The sequence below is a fragment of the Podarcis bocagei genome (assembly GCF_964188305.1).
Source record: "Podarcis bocagei genome assembly, chromosome: 3".
NCBI lineage: Eukaryota > Metazoa > Chordata > Lepidosauria > Squamata > Lacertidae > Podarcis > Podarcis bocagei.
This window is the reverse complement of record NC_138127.1, coordinates 33,644,953-33,664,237: the sequence shown is the minus strand read 5'-3', so window position 1 is coordinate 33,664,237 and position 19,285 is coordinate 33,644,953. Positions and strand designations below refer to the sequence as shown.

Below are 19,285 nucleotides of genomic sequence, written 5' to 3'. Positions count from 1 at the left end.
AAACTAGCTATGTGGGGTGGTGGTGGAATCAAGAGTTTTTTCTCTTTAAAATTAGAACATAAAGACTTAAGACGCAAACTTTGATGTCATGCAGAGTGTATGAAGGGAGAAAAGCCTTAAAGCATTTAAGGAAGTTTATTAATTACAATCTCTGGTCACAATACTATGCTCAAATCCATTGGTCAAACGGCTTGACTTGCTCTGCAGATCTATGCACAGCTGGAATGTTTCAAAGAATGTCCTGAAATGTGTCAAAGTCACCCGAGTCAAGAAATCCAAGTTATACCTTTTCCTAAATAGGTAAACCCACATGACAGGCCTTCATAATCGATGTAATGAAATTGACATTAAAAAGTGGAAAATTCCATCTTCTGCTCCAGTTCCTGATTGATATGAAAGATGTTTCAGAGAATCATTCTCTCTCTCTCTCTCTGCTTCCAGATGCCTGCTCATTGTGGAGTCACAGACTTTTTTGCAGTGTCAACACAATGTCATTAGCATCAAAACGGCAGCCCGGTTCCCCACTTCCCTCTATTTAATCTGTATTTAAAGTTTTTGGGTGCTTTAAAAACAAAACAAAAACTTATTGCCAACGACTCTTTGCAATAAGGTGCCTTAGACCGAGCCAAACCATTCACTGTTCCATTTAGCTCAGCATTGTCTGACCGACAGCATCTCTCCAGGGTTTCAGACGCGAGTCATTCCCAACCTTAGTATAATAATTAATAATAATTTATTATTTATACCCCGCCCACCCGGAGATGCCAGAAATTGAACGTGGGATCTTCTGCACGCAGAACGTGCGGTTGGCAACTGGGAAGCAGCTCGGCCACAGTTCTGAATTTCGCTTGTTCCCTAGACATAGGCAGCTGCCACTATTATCCCGCAAGCAGAGGCGGAACCAGGATTTCCCCTCCCCCTCTTCCTGCCGGCAGCAGATTTGGCCTTCAGCTCCGGGGCGCATCAGGAAACGAAAGAGAAAGTCGGATTCTCCGAGGGCGGTTTGCGCACGTCGAAGTCTTGCGGAGAGGGGGCGGAGCCTTCCATAACGAGGGGACGTTCATTGGCTGACGCCTCGGCCGAAGCGCCGCGCCGCCGTCACCGCGCTTTCCGCACGCGGCGCGGCGCCCCTCGGCCCAGCCGGCAAAACCGGCGGAAGGGGAGGAACGCGGCTGCGCGAGGAGAGGAACCCGGAAGCGGCTGGGTCGAAATAGTAAGCGCCGGCCCTCCATGGGAGAGAAGCGGCGTGGCAGCAAAGCGAAGAAGGTAAGCCGGGCAGCAGCTGCCGCCGGACGGAGCCGCTTCTCGGCTGGGGGCTGAGCAGGAGGCGCCCTCCGTGTGAGGGAGAGAGAAAGACTCAGCCCTGCTGAGTCCCTGACGCCCCCAGGGCAAGGCTTCCCGCCGGGATCGGAGCCAGGCAGCGACAGTCTCCGGCCCGTCCCTCGCTTCTCGTGGCTTCCCTCCCTTCTTGTAGCCACGGGATTCAGCGGCCCACGCTCCCGAGGAAGAGGACGGGGATCGCAGCCTTTTATAGCCCAGCCCTGCGCGCCCGTTTACTCGGGTGCGACTTTGGTCTAGGGACACTTCGGTGTGACGGTTGCCTCTCGGTCCCGGTCGTGTTTATTATTGCAGGCAAACCTCCCAGTTCTCTCTGGTCCTGTTCGTGGCCGTTTGGGAGTAAAGTCCATTGGGTAACGGGGCAGATCAACAAGTAAGCAAGGGACCGCTTTTGTCACCGCTGAGGGGGGTAAGCGACTGGCATTGCAAGTTAAAGGAAAACTGAGCCTGACGTCTCTTAAATCGGGCTGCCTGCGAGAGCCCTGGGCTTCCTACTTGCGGATAGATGGATATTTGGAAAAAGACGTCATGACTTGCTACTTTTCCCCATCCCCATTCAGGCTCCCAGTGACTAAGTCAAAGTAGATGGCCTTGAGCCAAATAGTGCATTTTAATAGTACTGCCCCCACCATAGGTGCTATATAAGGTTCTAATCTAACGCATCTCCAAGCAGTTTCCACCCCACCCCACTGATTTTGGCAGTGATTGTAGAAGAAAAAAGTAGATACAGCACAAGAGTCAGCAGAAAGCTCAACATCACTTCCTCCCTGTGCATCACATTGATTATTTGCTAAGTGGAGAAATAGTCCCATTCCACACAGATTGCTGCTTCTCAGTTAGTTCATCTGCATGGATCAGCTGAAAAGGTGGGAAATTGGTTTTGTACCCTTGTGTGTTTAGAGGTGTGCAAGAGGGTGGGTGGCCATTTCCACTTTTGACCACACCCACTGCTGACATGCAGCCCCAGAGTGAATGTGGCCATCAAGCCAATGAAGACTGGTCACCTTTGGTATATTTGTTACTCAGGCTACATAAAACGTGTTCTCAATACTCCCAATTATATAATCTGGGGAGGCTCAGAGGTACATCAGTGGCAGAACACACACTTTACATGCCCCAGGGCATTTCTAGTTAAATGGATCGGGCAGGTGACGGCAAAGATCTTTACCAGTGACACTGGCAAGAACCTCCCAGTCTGAGTAGATCACACTGGGTTAGTTGTAAAATAGTCTAACCTGGTATAAGGCAGCTGCCTATATTAAGAATATGTAAAGCGCTGTGGTCTAAGCCACTGAGTCAAGGGTTGCCAATCAGAGGGTTGGCAGTTTGAATCCCCGTGACGGAGTGAGCTCCCATTGCTCGGTCCCAGCTCCTGCCCATCTAGCAGTTCGAAAGCACATCAAAGTGCAAGTAGATAAATAGGTACCGCTCCTGCGGGAAGGTAAACAGCTTTTCCGTGCACTGCTCTGGTTCGCCAAAATGCTGGCCACATGACCCGGAAGCTGTCTGTGGCCTATAGAGTGAGATGAGCGCGCAACCCCAGGGTCCGCGACTGGACCTAACGGTCAGGGGTACCTTTACCTTTTCCTTTTAAGGCTAGTATTATGCCTATTTGCTTTTTAATTGTAGTCTTTTCCGATAAACTGGTCACACTTGCTGCTGAATCTTGCATTTTAATGTATATTTTACATTTTGGGTAAACTTGGGTTACAGACACTTCAGGTTACAGACGCTTCAGGTTACAGACTCCAGTAACCCAGAAATAGTACCTCGGGTTAAGAACCTTGCTTCAGGATGACAACAGAAATCGTGCTCCAGTGGCGCAGCAGCAGCGGGAGACCCCATTAGCTAAAGTGGTACCTCCGGTTAAGAACAGTTTCAGGTTAAAAACAGACCTCCAGAACGAATTAAGTTCTTAACCTGAGGTACCACTGTATACAAATTAGGTTAAGTAGGAATAAAATAAATAGTCTTTTGGTTCCGTTGTTTATAGTAAGATGAAAACAAGGCAGACATAGTGGGTGAAAGATTACTAATAAGTAGATTTTGGGCGTTTTGCAGACATTAGTGTTATTTTGCAAGAGAAGCTATTATTAATATCAGTAAGAAAGGTATGTGCTGCTTTAATCTTTTGATTTCTTGTTGAAGTTGTTTTGGTTTCCAGCTTATTCTACCATAAATAGACACTCAACTGGTTGTGTAGTGAAGTTCCATTAAAATTTTCTGAGGATAGGAAAAGTGTTCTCTCCATACTTGACAGCTGAGTAAAGCAAGTGGTACTTCTGTTTCCATCCAGAGAGCTTTTGGACCAAATAAGACTTGACAAATGAAGGTGGAACAAAAGGACTTGATAACAGCATCATGTCCACATGTTATCCGTCTAACTAAAATCTATTCTGTGTAAGTTTTGCAAAGGCTGGAAAAATCCTAGGTAGGAAGTAGTCCCCAAAATGGAAAATTAATTGTTGGTGTAAAGAATGTGCTCTTCTGCAGGAGCATTAAAAGTCTCTTGACTATAAGTGGGTGATCCAGTACTGCATGATCCAAGGCCATAAGAAAGTATGAGAAAAGCTCTTCAGTTAGCAGAGTAGCTAAAAGAGTTTTGTGTTCTCTATGGCTTTGAAAATTGCAATGATAAGAGAGAATGACATGCCCAGGAGAGAGGAGACAGGAACCTGGGAAGTTCTTGGTGACTGGCCTTAGGTATGTGTATGCAGGTTTTATTCCTACTACTTTTATTCCTACTCGAGAGCACAGCTATTTGGTTTGCTTTGGAGATGATGACATGAAGCAGGGCTTGTTCCCTACTCACTTGGCTGGCTAAAGTCTTGCTTGAAGAATTTAAGCCTTTTCAATTTGCCGGGTGCTGAAGTCTTCCAGTTGCTTGATAGTTTCAACAATTTCTTTTAAGGAAAAGTTACAGATAGGTAGCCGTGTTGGTCTGCCATAGTCAAAATAAAAAAATTCCTTCCAGTAGCACCTTAAAGACCAACTAAGTTAGTTCTTGGAGCTTTCGTGTGCATGCACACTTCTTCAGATACACATCTGTATCTGAAGAAGTATCTGAAGAAGTGTGCATGCACACGAAAGCTCCAAGAACTAACTTAGTTGGTCTTTAAGGTGCTACTGGAAGGAATTTTTTTATTTTAAGGAAAAGATATTGTTGTGGATCTTCAGTTTGCTCCTGGTGGTTGGAGTATTCCATGAGTAGAGTTTTGTTCATGGGAGGCTTCCACTGGTGGAAGGGCAATGAGAGATGACTTTCCTTGCTCCCATAGCCCTTTGTGGCACCACATCTCTTCTGAGTTAATGCAGTCCTGTATGTATTTATGCATACAAAATCAGCATGTCTTAAATCATTGACATTTCCTTTCCATGATTGACCTGGGGAAGATGTAATGTTGGCTTTGTGTATTTTACAAATTCAGAGCCAGCCTTGGGAACACATACTTAACTCTGTTCTTCCATCTGGTGCAAATCTCTGTCCCCTCATTAGCCATAATTACAGTTCAGTATTACATCTGCCCCAAAGCTGACTATGATAACACTCAAACAAGTTACACTGGGCAGTGAAACATATTTTCAAATGGTTAAGGGACAACCTGGTTAGTGTTAACCATGATTTGTACAGGTGAAACTGTAAAGCTGAATCATGTTTAATGCTGAATATGGTTGGAGGGAAATGGGAAAAATGCACCAGACAATGAGGGAAGTGCATTTTCCTTAGCCTGGATCTCAGTTTACAAACTGCAGTTGGCAGGGAGCCAATGTTATGTTAAGTTGCTACCAAGTATACAATGTTGTGTGCATTTTGCGATCCTAAACCAGGCATAGGTAAATTCGGCCCACCAGGTGTTTTGGGACTACAACTCCCATCATCCCTAGCTAACAGGACCAGTGGTGAGGGATGATGGGAGTTGTAGTCCCAAAACATCTGGAGGGCCGAGTTTGCCTATACCTGTCTTAGACTTTGGAACCTTCTAGGAATGGTTGGTAAGGTGGAGAATGCGGTTCTCCATTGTGTTTCCTGCTCCTCAACACAGCAGGTTGCTGGGGCTTTCTGAGAAGGGGAGGGCCAAGGCAGCAGGAACTCATTGTGGTGCATGTACAATGTAAAGGCAGCATCAGGTTGGCTTTGCCACAGCACCTCATCATTCACTACTAAAACCTTCTCTACTGGAGTATCTAAGGCTGCTGTGCCCATATGATTTCCATTTTATAGATTATATACCGAGTGTAAAATAACTTTTACAGCTTGAAATTTGGTGGGGTATCAGTTGTGGCTATTCTCTGTCAAAAATACAGATGGTATTCTAAGTCTGTGTACATGTGTTGATTTTTGGGGATAGACTTATCATTCCCACGTAATAAATCAGATGTTAATAATGTAGTCCTTTAATATCTACTTGGCAGTCACCCCCATTGAGTTCAATGGGACTTACTCCCCGGTAAATATGAATACAATTGCAGCCTAAGGAAATGTATTCAGTCATTGGCACAGTATGACTTAGCTGCTGCTGTACCATAAAATTCCTGATGTTATTTGCCTACTCAGTGCATGTACGTATGCTTTATCTGTTAATTAGTGAAAATGAATTTATCAATTTATAATAAGTTTATAATGCTCCTTGTGTTATATTATTTCATCAAATAATTTAAAGCTATTTCTTTTTGCTAAAGTTCTTGCCTGCTGGTTTAAGGTGAAGTACAATCCTATACACAGAATCATAGAATTGCAGAGTTGGAAGGGATCCCGAAGATCATCTAGTCCAGCCCCCTGCAGTGCAACCATGGCAGATGGCAATCCAACCTCTGCTTGAAAACCTCCAAGGGAGGGGAATCCATCACCCTCCAAGGGAGTCTATTCCACTGTTAAAAAGCTCTTATTGTCAGAAAGTTCTTCTGGATGTTTAGTTGGAATCTCCTTTCTTGTAACTTGAAGCCATCGGTCTGGGTTCTACCCTTTGGAGCAGGAGAAAACAGGTTTTCTCCATCTTTCATGTGACAGCCCTTTAGATATTTGAAGATGGCTATCATATCTCCTCTCAGTCTCCTCTTTTCCAGGCCAAACATATCCGCTTCCCTCAACCGCTCCTCATAAGGCTCCGTTTCCAGACCCTTGATCATCTTGGCTGCCCTCCTTTGCACACGGTTTAGCTTGTCAACATCCTTCTTAAATTGTGGTACCCAGAACTGGACATAGAGCCCCAGGTATGGTCTGACCAAGGGAAAATAGAGCAGTAGTATTATTTCCCTTGATCAGGACACTATACTTCTATTGATGCAGCTTGTGGTCTGTCTACCAAGACCCCTAGATTCTTTTCACATGAGATTCATGCGACATTACTTCTTTCGAGAAACTATGCTGTGTTGTAATAATCACAGCATGCTTTTCTAAGTGCTCACAGACCGACTGTTTAATTATGTGCTCTAGGACCTTTCCTGCTATCGATGTCAAGGTGACTAGTTGGTGAGCTGGGTTTTCTTTCCCCCCACTTTTTGAAGATACCTTTTGGATAGCTCAGTTGGTTAGAGCATGGTGCTGATAATGCCAAGGTCACAGCTTCAATCCCTGGTATGGGACAGCTGCATATTTCTGTGTTGTAGGGGTTTAGACTAAATGATCCTCAGGGTACCTTCCAACTCTATGATTCTATGATTGTACAGTTCTAAGATGGGGACAACATTTGCCTGTCTCCAGTCTGTAGGGATCTCACCTATTCTTCAAGAATTTTCATAGGTTATAGACAGAGGCTCTGAGTGTACATCCATTTGTTTGCATAAAATAGTTTATTTACTTAAACTGAGAAGCTCCCAAAGCACTGGCAAAACTTAACTGTGATTTTGATGTTCTTTTTGGAGGTTTACCTGTTGGAGATGAATTTAATGTCTCATCATATGGATCACTGAATGGGTAATAAATGGCCCTTCCTCGCCTAACAGGAGCCCTGCGCTCCTTTTCAAATGTCACTAAACAAGATGATTACAGTGAAGAATCTGCTGACTTAACGGTAATTTATTTGTTCAAAACTTAAATATTGAGAATTATTTTAATGTATTTAGTTGCTTATTATATTCAGTCATTTTGTCAACAGCTTTGCCTCAGATTATGTGCTTTATCTATTCCCCCCCAAACAAAAACATTAATCTTTTTTTAAAGCTCACACAGGAGAGGATAGAGCTCTGAAGGGATGCAGTAGTGCCATAAATTTTGTAACTTCAAAAAGTCATTTTAATGTCACACAGTTGTATGTGCGTGCAATATTTTTCTACAGTTTTCCATTCCTAGCATCTGTGGACATACCAGTGTGTGACATTCTATGGGTTAGTTCTGACCTTCAGTTTGTCACTGGCCAACCAGTAATCTGTAGTGCAGGCAAGTATAACGTCTAGCTCCTAGGCCAAATTAGGCAGACCATGGGGGATGCCATGAGATCTGAGGTCTTACCAGGCTCATGAGTGAAGTGGCAGGTTGAAACAGACAAAACTTTCTGGGAAACCCACATCACTGGGCATACATGAGAAAATAAAGTCATACCTTGGGTTGAAGTCGCTTCAGATTAAGCCTTTTCGGGTTGCGCTCCGTGGCGACCCGAAAGTAACGAAGCGCATTACTTCCGGGTTTTGCCGCATGCGCAGACGCTCAAAATGACATCACGCGCATGCGTGGAAGTGGCAAATCGCGACCTGCGCATCGCAGACTCGCGGATGCGGGTTGCGTTTGCTTCAGGATGCGAACGGGGCTCCAGAACGGATCCCGTTTGCATCCAGAGGTACCACTGTAATCCTTTTGCTTTGTTTTTAATGGGCTATGGCAATAGAGCTGCTGATCTCTGTAGAAAGTGAAAAGCTAAAACTTTTAACCAATAGCAGACACTCCTGAAACAAAAGGCAAAATAGCACAAATAGTCATTGCCAGCCAATGGCATCTTCTGTTCAAAGTAAATTGAAAAGAAACAAATTGGCATCTGGCAATTTGATACTGAGATGCCATCTACGCCTACGCGTACACCTACCCAAGCACTTCAGAGCTGATTCTGATTTCCGTCATGTCGCTATAAGCCCAGAGTAACTCCTCTAATCTTACCTCTATTCCATTCTTTCATCACTATAACTAGAGCATCAATTTGGCCCTCTCTTTTCATGTCATTTGAAATTGTGTAAGTGCACTACTAAATGAACCATTAAAAGAGAATCCATTCACTGAAACAAGCATCAGCAACAACTAATATAGCATAAATTTAAGGAACATACTGTACAGCACTTTAATGCATTTTTTCTTAAATAATCTTCTGATGGCTCTCAAAGAAGAGTTGGAATACTAGCTCTATTTAATAATAATCTGTGCAGCTTTTTTTAGGTGCCTGTTTTTTATGGCAATAGCAGCCCCCCCCCCAACTGCATGAGAATGGAAAGAATCTCAAAAAGGGACTGTGATTGGCTGCTGGAATGAAGGGTGGTATCAGTGATGGAGAAGGAGAATTGTTTACATTCTCCAGTGGGGTCCTTTTGAAAAAGGGGGGAAATGGTATAGGATAATGATTTAGTTAATCATTAGCTAAAGTTGATTTTCCAAACCTGGCCCTTCAGCTTAACTATGGTTTATAAACAACAGTTAAAACTATAATCGCTAGCCAGGGTTAATCTATAATTTATAATTCTATAATCCTTGGATAAAATTAGCCCATCACTTAGCAATATGTTGAACACAGACCTACTCCTTAACTATGGTTAGAACCCAGATTCATAGAGCCATAAGTGAAGAGTGGTTCAGAATTAAAGCTACTCCCAAAGCTCATCTCTTACTAGTGCTTTAAACCAGTGATGGCCAAACTTGGCTGTTTTGGGACTACAATTCCCATTATCCCTGACCACTGATCCTGTTAGCTAGGGGTGATGGGAGTTGTAGTCCCAAAACACCTGGAGGGCCAAGTTTGGCCATCACTGCATTAAACTCTGCCTGGTAACAGCTACTCTCCTTGCCTCCCCCCTTCTCCCAGTCAAGTTTAAAGGAATGGCTAAAGAGTGATGAATGCTGAAATGACTAATAGAACAGTGTGAGATTCAAGCATGCAATTTTATCACTAGATTTTTATGTGTTGTTTTAAAAGTAATCATTTTTAACACATGAATAATGTGCTAGCATTTGGAACTTTCAGCTGTGTTAAGCAATAGGTAGATAGCGTTTGGAAGTATTTGAAAACATTCCTTTTCTTACCATATAGAAAACCTTTTTTCAAAGAAAATGAACCTTTCTGACTACTTGTGTTATATATATATATCTTCAGAATAAAAGAACCAAATTGCAAGAAGAGCAACTGAACTCTGGTCTTACCTGGAAGAAAATAGTTAGCTTTGTTGATGAAAATTCAGCCAAGGAAAACAAACAATCCATACTTGAAGATTTAAAGACAATACTACAAGCTTCCAAACAAATAGGTAAGTGGTAATTTAGAAGTGGGATAGTATTTGTAGATGACTGAGCCACACTGTAGTCTAGTCTTGCAGAACAAAAGGCCGCAACATTTAAAAGGCTCCTAATCATCCACAAGCCTGTTTTCCTGTGCATACCCATAATTACCGTATTTTTCACTCTATAAGACACACTTTTCTCCTCCTAAAAAGTAAGGGAAAATGTGTGTGCATCTTATGGAGTGAATGCAGGCTGCGCAGCTATCGCTGAAGCCAGGAGAGCAAGAGGGATTGGTGTGCACCGATCCCTCTTGTTCTCCTGGCTTCAGGGAAAGCCTTTTGAGCGCAGCTGGAGCACTCCTGCCTCTTTGCTCAAGAGGCTTTGCATTGCTTTCTTGCTGCTTGTTTACCTCCTCTAAAAACTAGGTGCGTCTTATGGTCGGGTGCGTCTTATAGAGCGAAAAATATGGTACTCATTTGTAGGATATTAACGGTATGATGAAATTAGGCTAGCTTTGCAGATGAGTCCTCAAAAGTTGTTATCTTATTATCCTTGCATTTTAAAAACCACCTTTTTTGGGGGGGGGATCTCTAATCTGAAACTTTGGAGTGAACACCTTTAAAAAACTCAGTTCTGGGATTACAGTTTTAATACCCCAAATATCTCCCCACTTCGGTGTAATACCAGATAGGTACCTTTAGAAAAGCCACAGGCACCATGATGCCTATAATCATCACTGTTTTCCCTTTTACAGACTAACTGAACAAAGGCACAAGGCACACAACCTCCCCCCACCCCGGCCGCTTCATAATTGCTGCACCTAACAGTGCAGGCCATGGCACATCCATTATATCCTCTTTCCTTTCTTTCTGCTTCTAATGCAAGACATGTTTACTGGCAGAATTCGCCCCAATAGTATGTGATATAATATTTGATCTCAAGTATTAATAAAGTGCCTTATTTTCCCCACTAATACCTTTAATGTAAGCAATCTTGCATAGTCTTCAAAATCATTGCAAAGTAATTTGATAGTGAGGCACCAGCATACCTCAGCTTCTTCTGTAAATACACAGAGCTTTCTTTCCACCCGCCTCCCAGCCAGAAAGAACACTCTGTTCCTACTGTCTGTTGCCCTTGGACCACAGGGCTGAGGGGAAGCATACTGGGCTGGGACTAAGGTTTGCTGGATTGTGTGGCTTTTCCTGTGTGTTTTGCACACACATTATTAAAATCTCATCTAAGAACGTTTGAGAATAATTTGATCAAAAATTGGGATATGAATCTTCTAGATCAATGCATATAGACTTCACTTTAGCACTCTGCATCTGGGAAAGGAAAAGTAAATTAAAGGCCAAACTCTGAGCATGGGCCATCTACTCTTAACTTACTGGGTCCTGATTGTGTACCAAAAAGATACCAATGGAGAAGCTGAATGCTAAGGTTTTGAAGTGTTGAAGTGATCATACTGAATGGTTTTTTTTTAAGAGTTTGACTTGTGTTGCTAGGGAATCTTTTAAATTGGGGTTTCTGCTTCACCTGGTTGCAAGAGGAAATGTCTGGGTCACCTTGGCCAAATCTAGTTGCCAGCGGCAACCAGGTTCCCTGCTGACAGCAAGCCTGTGTAGTCTATAAAGTAATCCAGTGTTTGCTTGGAAACGAGCTACCTTTTTTGGGTAACTGAATCACATCCTTCACAGCTGGCCTGACTGCTTTGGGTAACATGAGCCAGGCTAGAGGAGGATCACTTCTGAACCATAAGAAGTGGCTGTAGGATGTTCAGAGTTTGACTGCTGAGATTACTTTCATAAAGAGATTTGGAGGATATGGAGCATATGGAGTATAAATCTGCCTGTCTTGCTGTCATTGGGACAATTAGGCCCAGGTTGGATTGGAAACTAGTACAGAAATTAGGAGCAGATCACGTGGGTCATTCACTTTCCTGGTCCTCCCTTCTGCTCTGCCCTGGTTTAGTATGATGGAAGACCGCAAGAGAACACCAATGTGAATTTAGTCCTAAATTCGCTGTGATGAAAACCAGCTTTTCAAAGGTGAATTTAGGAGCAAAACCAAGTTCATTTTGACCTGGAGTAGTAATGGTCTGTCTTAGCAATGAACCATGGTGGAATGGGAGTGGGGTTTATGCAAAAGTGTGGTTGGTCAGAAAAGAGTATGCACAGCCCTCCTGTCTCTTCTTGATTCTTAAAAACTCTCCTTCTGGCTACTTGTCAACTTGTACTCCAGTGTTAGAGGGTCTGTGGTCCTTCAATTGTTGCGCCAGTCAGCATGGCCAGCGTAGTAATGGTAGTTGTAGTTGAACGCCATCTGGAAGTCTACAGGTATCCTCTGTGCCCTTTAAGAGCAGTGGAACGGAACACTCTAGCTGAATCAGTGCTCTCTGTCCTTTGGTCCTCTTTACTCCAGAAAGATTGGGAAACTCCTAGCCTTGATGCTATGCTTGTGTGCTTGTGCTCTCTTTCCATTTCATAGGCATGCATAAGATAATACATTTGTGCACACAGGTATTATTATTATAATTATAATATTAAAATTTATATACCATCCTTCATCTGAAGGCATCTTAAGGCAGTTCACAAGATTAAAAAAAGAATAAAAGCACAACATAAATAGTTAGAACAAAAACGAAATAATATCCCCTCCCATGCCTACTGACTTCCTGACCACTTCCTGTGTTTGATGAAAAGGATCATAAGTAAAAATTGATTTCTTGTTGTTTTAACCTAACAATGTGAATTTGCATCAGTTTTAGCTGTAGAAGAACATATTTCTATATAGAAGTGTTAAATGTATAACTTCAGACTTGTGTAGCTTATAATACCTGTCCAGTAGAACATCTTAACATTAATTCAGATCATTGATGTATGGGGTGTCCTTGATGTCCTACTTTCAGTCTCATAAAATAAAGGTAGTACAAAGAATGTCAAAAGGATGAAAATGGATTTATTATTTGAAGTTTGTGAGCAAATGTTAAGCCTGTGCTGAAAAATCGTTGTGCCTCCCATTCATTGCCGTTTCAGCAAAGCAGACTGCATATCTTATCTGCTGAAGTACGGGTTTGGGGTGGTAGGGTTGGGAGGATATCCTGGGAATTGCATATCTCACTTAGGTCAAGGCTCTGCTGTTTCTGGCCATGCGCAACTCCCTGTAGATGTTGCCCTGTACATGTTGCAGGACTACAGCTCTCATCATTCTTGGCTATTGGCCAATGCTACCTGGTGCTGAGGGGAAATGGTGTCAAGCCATTGCTGTAGAGCTTCTCATTCCCCCATCTCCTCTTTAAGTTATTGAAGCACATTGACATTATATTTGCAAATTGGGGAATGTTGGGTGCGGAGAAAGGTGGCAGATTCTGGTCTGGGGCTGAAAATCAGCTACAACCAGGCAAGGAAGAGGATGGGTGAAAACTGAAGTTACTACCCAAAGCCCTTGGTATAGGAAAGAGAAGTCATCTTCATTAACTGAAAGGATGGGAGGTAAGTGATAAAACTCATGACTCTAGTGTCTAAATTGCATTTTGGGATTCTAGCTTAAAGGGGGAGCTCATCCTTGCCTATATCCTAAGGAAAAAACACAGAAATCCACCTGCAGCAGCATCTCTTAGACATTTAGAAAAGCATTAGTAGGAGGCATGGTGCTGTTCTTATGTAAAGTGGTACCTACATGTGATTATCCTAGCACATTAGGGACATGGCTAGGCTAGCCTTCTTGCACTGTTCTAGTTTATTACATGCAGGAAGCTTTAAATGTGGGCAGCATTACAAAACTATGTCCCTTCTCCACCTAACCACCCCACCCATCTCAAACCTTCACATACATGCATACTGGCAGCTTAGTAGCTCTGCTTATTAGCTGCAGCTTAGTAGCTCTGTATAAAGTGTAGTCTGGATCTAATGGAATATCATTGTTATTTGTCAAATTCCTAGGACTTCAGTTCTTCAAACGAGTTTTATTCTTCAATTTATATTCTTGCTTTGTGTCCCTTACCTGATTGTCACAAAAATCATTCAAATTTGCTGGTTGCATAAGGTAGCTGGTTTAAACTGTAGGTATTTATAAACTTTTCTGGGTTTCTTTTCTGTGAACAGTGGGATCTGAGAATGGTCAAGAAGCCATTGAAAGTGGTGCTGTCTTCCTTTTTAAAACATTTCACACAAAGGAGTGTGTTGGTCATGAGGAAACGAAAGCCATCAAGCAGATGTTTGGGCCCTTTCCCTCATCCTCTGCGACGGAAGCCTGCGAAGCCACCTATCGGATTTCTTCTCATTTCACAGAAGATCAGCTAGCTGGCCTTCTGCAGATGACAGAAGACAAAAATGATGACAGGAAACTGTGTTTTGGTAAAAACATTGCGTTTTCCTTTGACATGTATGATTTGGATCACTTTGAAGAACTGCCAGTAAACGGGGAAATGGATGAACAGAAAGGTATTAGCTTGGATTTTAAGAAATTTCTAAATAACCATTTGGAACGTTTCCCAAATGGCTATGATGAAAGCTCTGGCATGAAGTCATTGGACAAAGTGGATGATTCTTTTCTGTGGTGTGAGGTTGGAAAGTACCTGAGTGAATCACTAAAAGAAACCCCTGGAGTCCCAACAACGGAGGATCTTTGCTGCACTTTGTATGAGATGCTAGCTTCGCATAAAAGTGGTGATGAGCTTCAGAATGAGGTACGGTATGCATAATGTTTTCGTTATTACCTTAAGTATCAATGGCTTGGAACCAGAGCGTGCTTAAGTAGTGCCCCCTCGTGCTACCGCTGCATCTGTTCTCCCCATCCCCATAAGCCTGGCCCGATGCTCAGGAAATCCTTGGGAATGGCCTGAGGTGGGAGAGTCAGAGAAAACAATATGGAAACAGCTTGCTGCTTCTTGAAGCCACTCCTTTGTAAAGTGGTCTGAGAGTAATCCCGGGGGTAATTTTCTGCTGTCTTGCTGTGAAGTGGCAGTACTTCAGCTTCTTACAATAGCTGTAATGGGGAAATATATGAAACGGGGGTTTACTGTGTTTTGAGAAAAATTGCATTTCAAACCAACACCTAGAAACTGGGCTTTGTGTGCTGTTTCCCTTTTGATTCTTTTGTAAAGAACAGGATGCCTCATGAGAGATAGTAGGGAAATAGAGAACAGAAAAGCCTGCTGGATCAGGCCAGTGGTCCATCTCATCAAGCCCCCTGTTCTCACAGTGGCCAACCAGATGCCTATGGGAAGCTCACAGGCAAGACTTGAGTGAAAACCCTCCTGTGGTTTCCAGGAGAGAGAGCCAGTGTGGTGTAGTGGTTAAGAGCAATAGACTCGTAATCTGGTGAACCGGGTTGGTGTCTCCGCTCCTCCACATGCAGCTGCTGGGTGACAATGGAAGCAAAGCATAGTCACTGTGGGAAGAAGCCATTGGTCGCCTTGTGCTGCATAAATTTTTCCAATTCTCTTTTAAAGCCATCCAATTGGTGGCCATCACGGCCTCCCGTGAGAGCGAGTTCCACTTCCAGCTTCATTGTATGGCCACAAGTGCTAGAGGGAGAAGGTTTCTGCATGCCGTGCGTTATTTTATACATTTCTGTCATGTTGCCTCTTACTCACCTTTTCTATAAACTAAAAAGTCCCCAATGCTGTAGCCTTTCCACACAGGGGTGTTGCTCTGTCCCATTGATCATTTCAGCTGCCCTTTTCTGAACCTTTCCCAGCTCTGCAATACGCTTTCAGATCAGAACTGTACACAGTATTCCAACTGCAGTTGCACCATAGTTTTGTAGAATGGCATTATAATATTGGCAGTTTTATTCTTGGTTGCTTTCCTAATGGTCCTTAGCATGGAATTTGCCTTTTACACAGCTACAGCGCATTGGGTTGACATCTTCATTGAGCTGTCCACTATGACCCCAAGGTCTTGTTGCTTGTCTGTGACTGCCACTTCAGACCCCAAAACATATAGGTGACTCCCTTGTCATTCAAGGGTCCAGACCACCTCTCTAGAGTCTAGATCAGGCTTCCTCAACCTCAGCCCTCCAGATGTTTTGAGACTACAATTCCCATCATCCCTAACCACTGGTTCTGCTAGCTACGAATCATGGGAGTTGTAGGCCAAAAAACATCTGGAGGGCCGAGGTTAAGGAATCCTGGTCTAGACAATCTTCTGCTACTAATGTATTTAATTGCTTTGTTTTGTCAGTGGTCTTTATGTTTTTAGGAATGTGCCGTCTGATTTCAAATGCACTTTCCTAAACCCTCTAGGACCTTGAGGGTGACATATGTGGTTTGGGGATGTGTAGTTTGAATTGGAGTCTCCCACCATTCTGTTACCGTACTTCCTTTCATTGAATTGGTTCCTTTCCATATTACAGGCATGTTACCATAGCTCCCTCTGCTGGAACTCGTTAACGTACTGGTAAAAGAATTCCATTCAAAAATAAAAACTTTCAAATCTTTATTTCCTTCTGTATCTGCTCTTGGTACCAGACTACAGTGGTACCTCGGATTAAGTATTAAATTCGTTCCAGAGGTCCGTACTTAACCTGAAACTGTTCTTAACCTGAAGCACCACTTTAGCTAATGGGGCTTGCTGCTGCTGCCACGCCACCAGAACACGATTTCTGTTCTCATCCTGAAGCAAAGTTCTTAACCTGAAGCACTATTTCTGGGTTAGCAGAGTCTGTAACCTGAAGCGTATTTAACCTGAAGCATATGTAACCCGAGGTACCACTGTACTTGTAATATGCATGTTGCTTGTAGTGTTGTCCTGTGAGGGTGTGTTTGTGTCCCAAACTGCAGTCAGAGAGATTGCCACAATGTGTCTCGGAACACTTATGGCAGGGTGAGGAGCTTAAAAACCCTTTCCCCTGTGTTTTTCTTTCTCCAATTACTGAAAATCACCCCGACATTCCCCCCTCCCTCTGGTCCTGTTGCTTTTTGTTAAATCAGTTTACGGAATAACATTGTGTGGGGGTGTTTTCAAAGTCCCCAGGGAAAGATTACATATGATTTGGTGCTGCATGTAACTTGGCGCTCGCTTTTTCCTTGTAAGAAGAAATCATGTTGAATAGCTTTTCACACGTGAAGGGGCTACTCTCATCTTTTCTGTTCATTCTTAGTGGATCCCATCTTATTTGCTGCTGCTGCTTCAAGATGCATTATAACTCCTCCCGCAGGCTAGCTAATGTGGTACCTCCAGATGTTATTGGAGAATAAATCCACCATCCCTAACCATTAGCCATGCTAGCTGGGACTGATTAGAGTTGGAACTCAGCCACATCTGGAGGGCACCATGTTGGCTATCTCTGCTTTACAGTGTGACTGACCTTCTGGGAATCCTCCACTAGTTACCCATTCTTGACAGTATTAAGCACAAACAGCTTTTAAGCCCTTTCTTGGCTTTTGCTATCTTTCCTGTTGTGTTGATATCCAGTAGAGTTTCCAAGTACTTGCTTACTTTAAGTAGCTGAAAACACCTTCATATTTTGCCCTCATGCTGGGAGACAGCACGCTGCCAGAACTTCCCTTACTGTGATGGCATCCATACATAAGCTGGGGTTGTCTCTTTCACTGTTGAATGTTGTATAATTGTTTCCTCTCGATTTAATTTCTGTATCCTGCTGTTTCTACATTTGTTTGGTTTGCGAAGTTGAGCTTACAAATACTATAAACAGAAAACATCCTCGTTTTGTATCTGTATTTTGCCTAGGACAATGGAACTTTGTACCACCACAGTAGATATAGTATAAACAATCATGGCTTCTGTCCTGCCCAAAATTGAGTATACTCATTTTTCACTGAAATTATTGAGATATAAGAGCATTAGTTTTTTTTATTTATTTAGCTTTATATATCTGGCAACTTTTGGGTCACATGTCTTTTTAGTATGCCAGAATCTCATTTGTTACTGAAATTAACCAGAGAAATTTGCACCATCAGCTAACAACGATTGTATATAAACATGGTGACCTTTGTGCAACAAGATTTTGGTACCTAGCCTTTTTCGTAAAATTGTATAGGTTGGGTTATATCTGGCTAACTCAGAAATAGACATGCAGAAATCAGTGGACAAGTTAAGTTTGTTTGTTTTAGTGGGTCTATGCAGAGCATGATTTGGTTCAAATTGAATTTTGAATAAATGCACAATTAATTGTTACTGTTTTGAATATTATTGTGCTATTATCTTTCTTGGTGGGTCATGCAAACTGCTAATTTGAGTAATGCTTTTTATTGAGTAGGGTAGAGAGCACTGGGGATGAGTTTATGAGGGGTGGGCAACCTAAGGCCCATGGGCCACAAGCAGCCCATGGGAGTCATTTAAGCAGCCCATGAGCTGCCCCTGAACCAAGCTGCCCGCTTGATGCGCTAAACCGGTGTAGCGTGGCACTGGGACTCTCTTCTGTGGTGTCGGAAATTGCGTCTGCGCATGCACAGACGATGAAAATTGTGTCTGCGCAGACACTGATGCCGGAAATCGTGTCTGCACAGACGCTGGAAATTGCGGGCGCATGCGCTCACAATCCAGCCCACAGAGGGATCTCCACTGCAGTGAACTGGTCCAGGCAAGGTAAACCTTGCTGACCCCTGAGTTTATGGGACTCATGGGGGGGTGTCCAAAAAAAGTTTGGGAACTGGTGCTCCAGCTGCTACGGTTGAATGTAACTAATGTCTACTTTAAAAATAGTGGGCTGTATCTACATGTGATTTCTCCGTTTTTGTTTATTGGTGCCTCTCTTAATAGTTTCAGGTACTTTTATTATTAGATTTTTTCCCCCTTTGAAGTGTTTGAGGTGCTTTGCAGTTCTTTGCCATTTTAAGCTTAATGTGCATGTGCAGAGAAAGTGTGTTTCACGGGCACAGATTTTTGTCAGACATATTTTTCACAGACCTAAAGGTTTAAACCCAAATGAGATCTATGGGCTGTTTTGTATATTGAGCACTAAAGGGAATAAATTGAATTCTTTTAAGTTTCCTTGCCTTGTTGTGATAAATTACTCTGTTTTTCAGATAAACTGAAGAACCAGAACATCTTCATGGATAAATATCTTCTGAATTACTGCCTAAATAGTGTACTGATTTTACTACAGATAGATTTATTTGCTGGGGTGGGACTTTTTGGGGATGGGGGAAGAATGTTCATTCAAGATGTGTTGCTGATAATTGGATATAGTGTGTTGGCATAGAGAGTATCACATTGCTGTTTACAAGAACTTTGTTAGGCCACTTTCTTTCTTTTCCTGTTGCAGATGGGATGAATCGTGGCCCATTGAATAGATGTGATAAGAAGATTCTTAAGAGATTCATGCTTAATAAAGATTCATGCTTTATTGGGGGTATTCTCTACTAATCTCATTAAGTTGATGAGTTCTTAATTGGAACTGTGGTTTGGATTGAGAACACGTTAGTCATGCTTGGTCATGACTCACTTATTTTGCAGCCAACTCAATCTGTTTCAAGAGTTTTAAATGCTTTTGTTTTCTTTTTTGTGTTCTTTCATCACACCATCGAGGATAGGGAAGATTGAAAACTCAAATAAATACAGATTTACG

At 42.8% G+C, this 19,285-nt stretch overlaps 1 protein-coding gene across 1 annotated transcript in view; it reads left to right on the top strand.

Annotated features, from left to right (window-relative positions):
- The first annotated feature begins 1,107 nt into the window (after positions 1-1,107).
- Positions 1,108-19,285, top strand: part of ASCC3 (activating signal cointegrator 1 complex subunit 3) — a 234,161-nt gene continuing 215,983 nt past the window's right edge. Inside the window, exons 1-4 of the mRNA XM_081186537.1 lie at positions 1,108-1,266; positions 7,201-7,349; positions 9,627-9,777; positions 13,855-14,438. Coding sequence (XP_081042663.1) covers positions 7,260-7,349; positions 9,627-9,777; positions 13,855-14,438 — 825 coding nt within the window. The 5' untranslated portion in view covers positions 1,108-1,266; positions 7,201-7,259. The remainder of the gene's footprint in view (positions 1,267-7,200; positions 7,350-9,626; positions 9,778-13,854; positions 14,439-19,285) is intronic.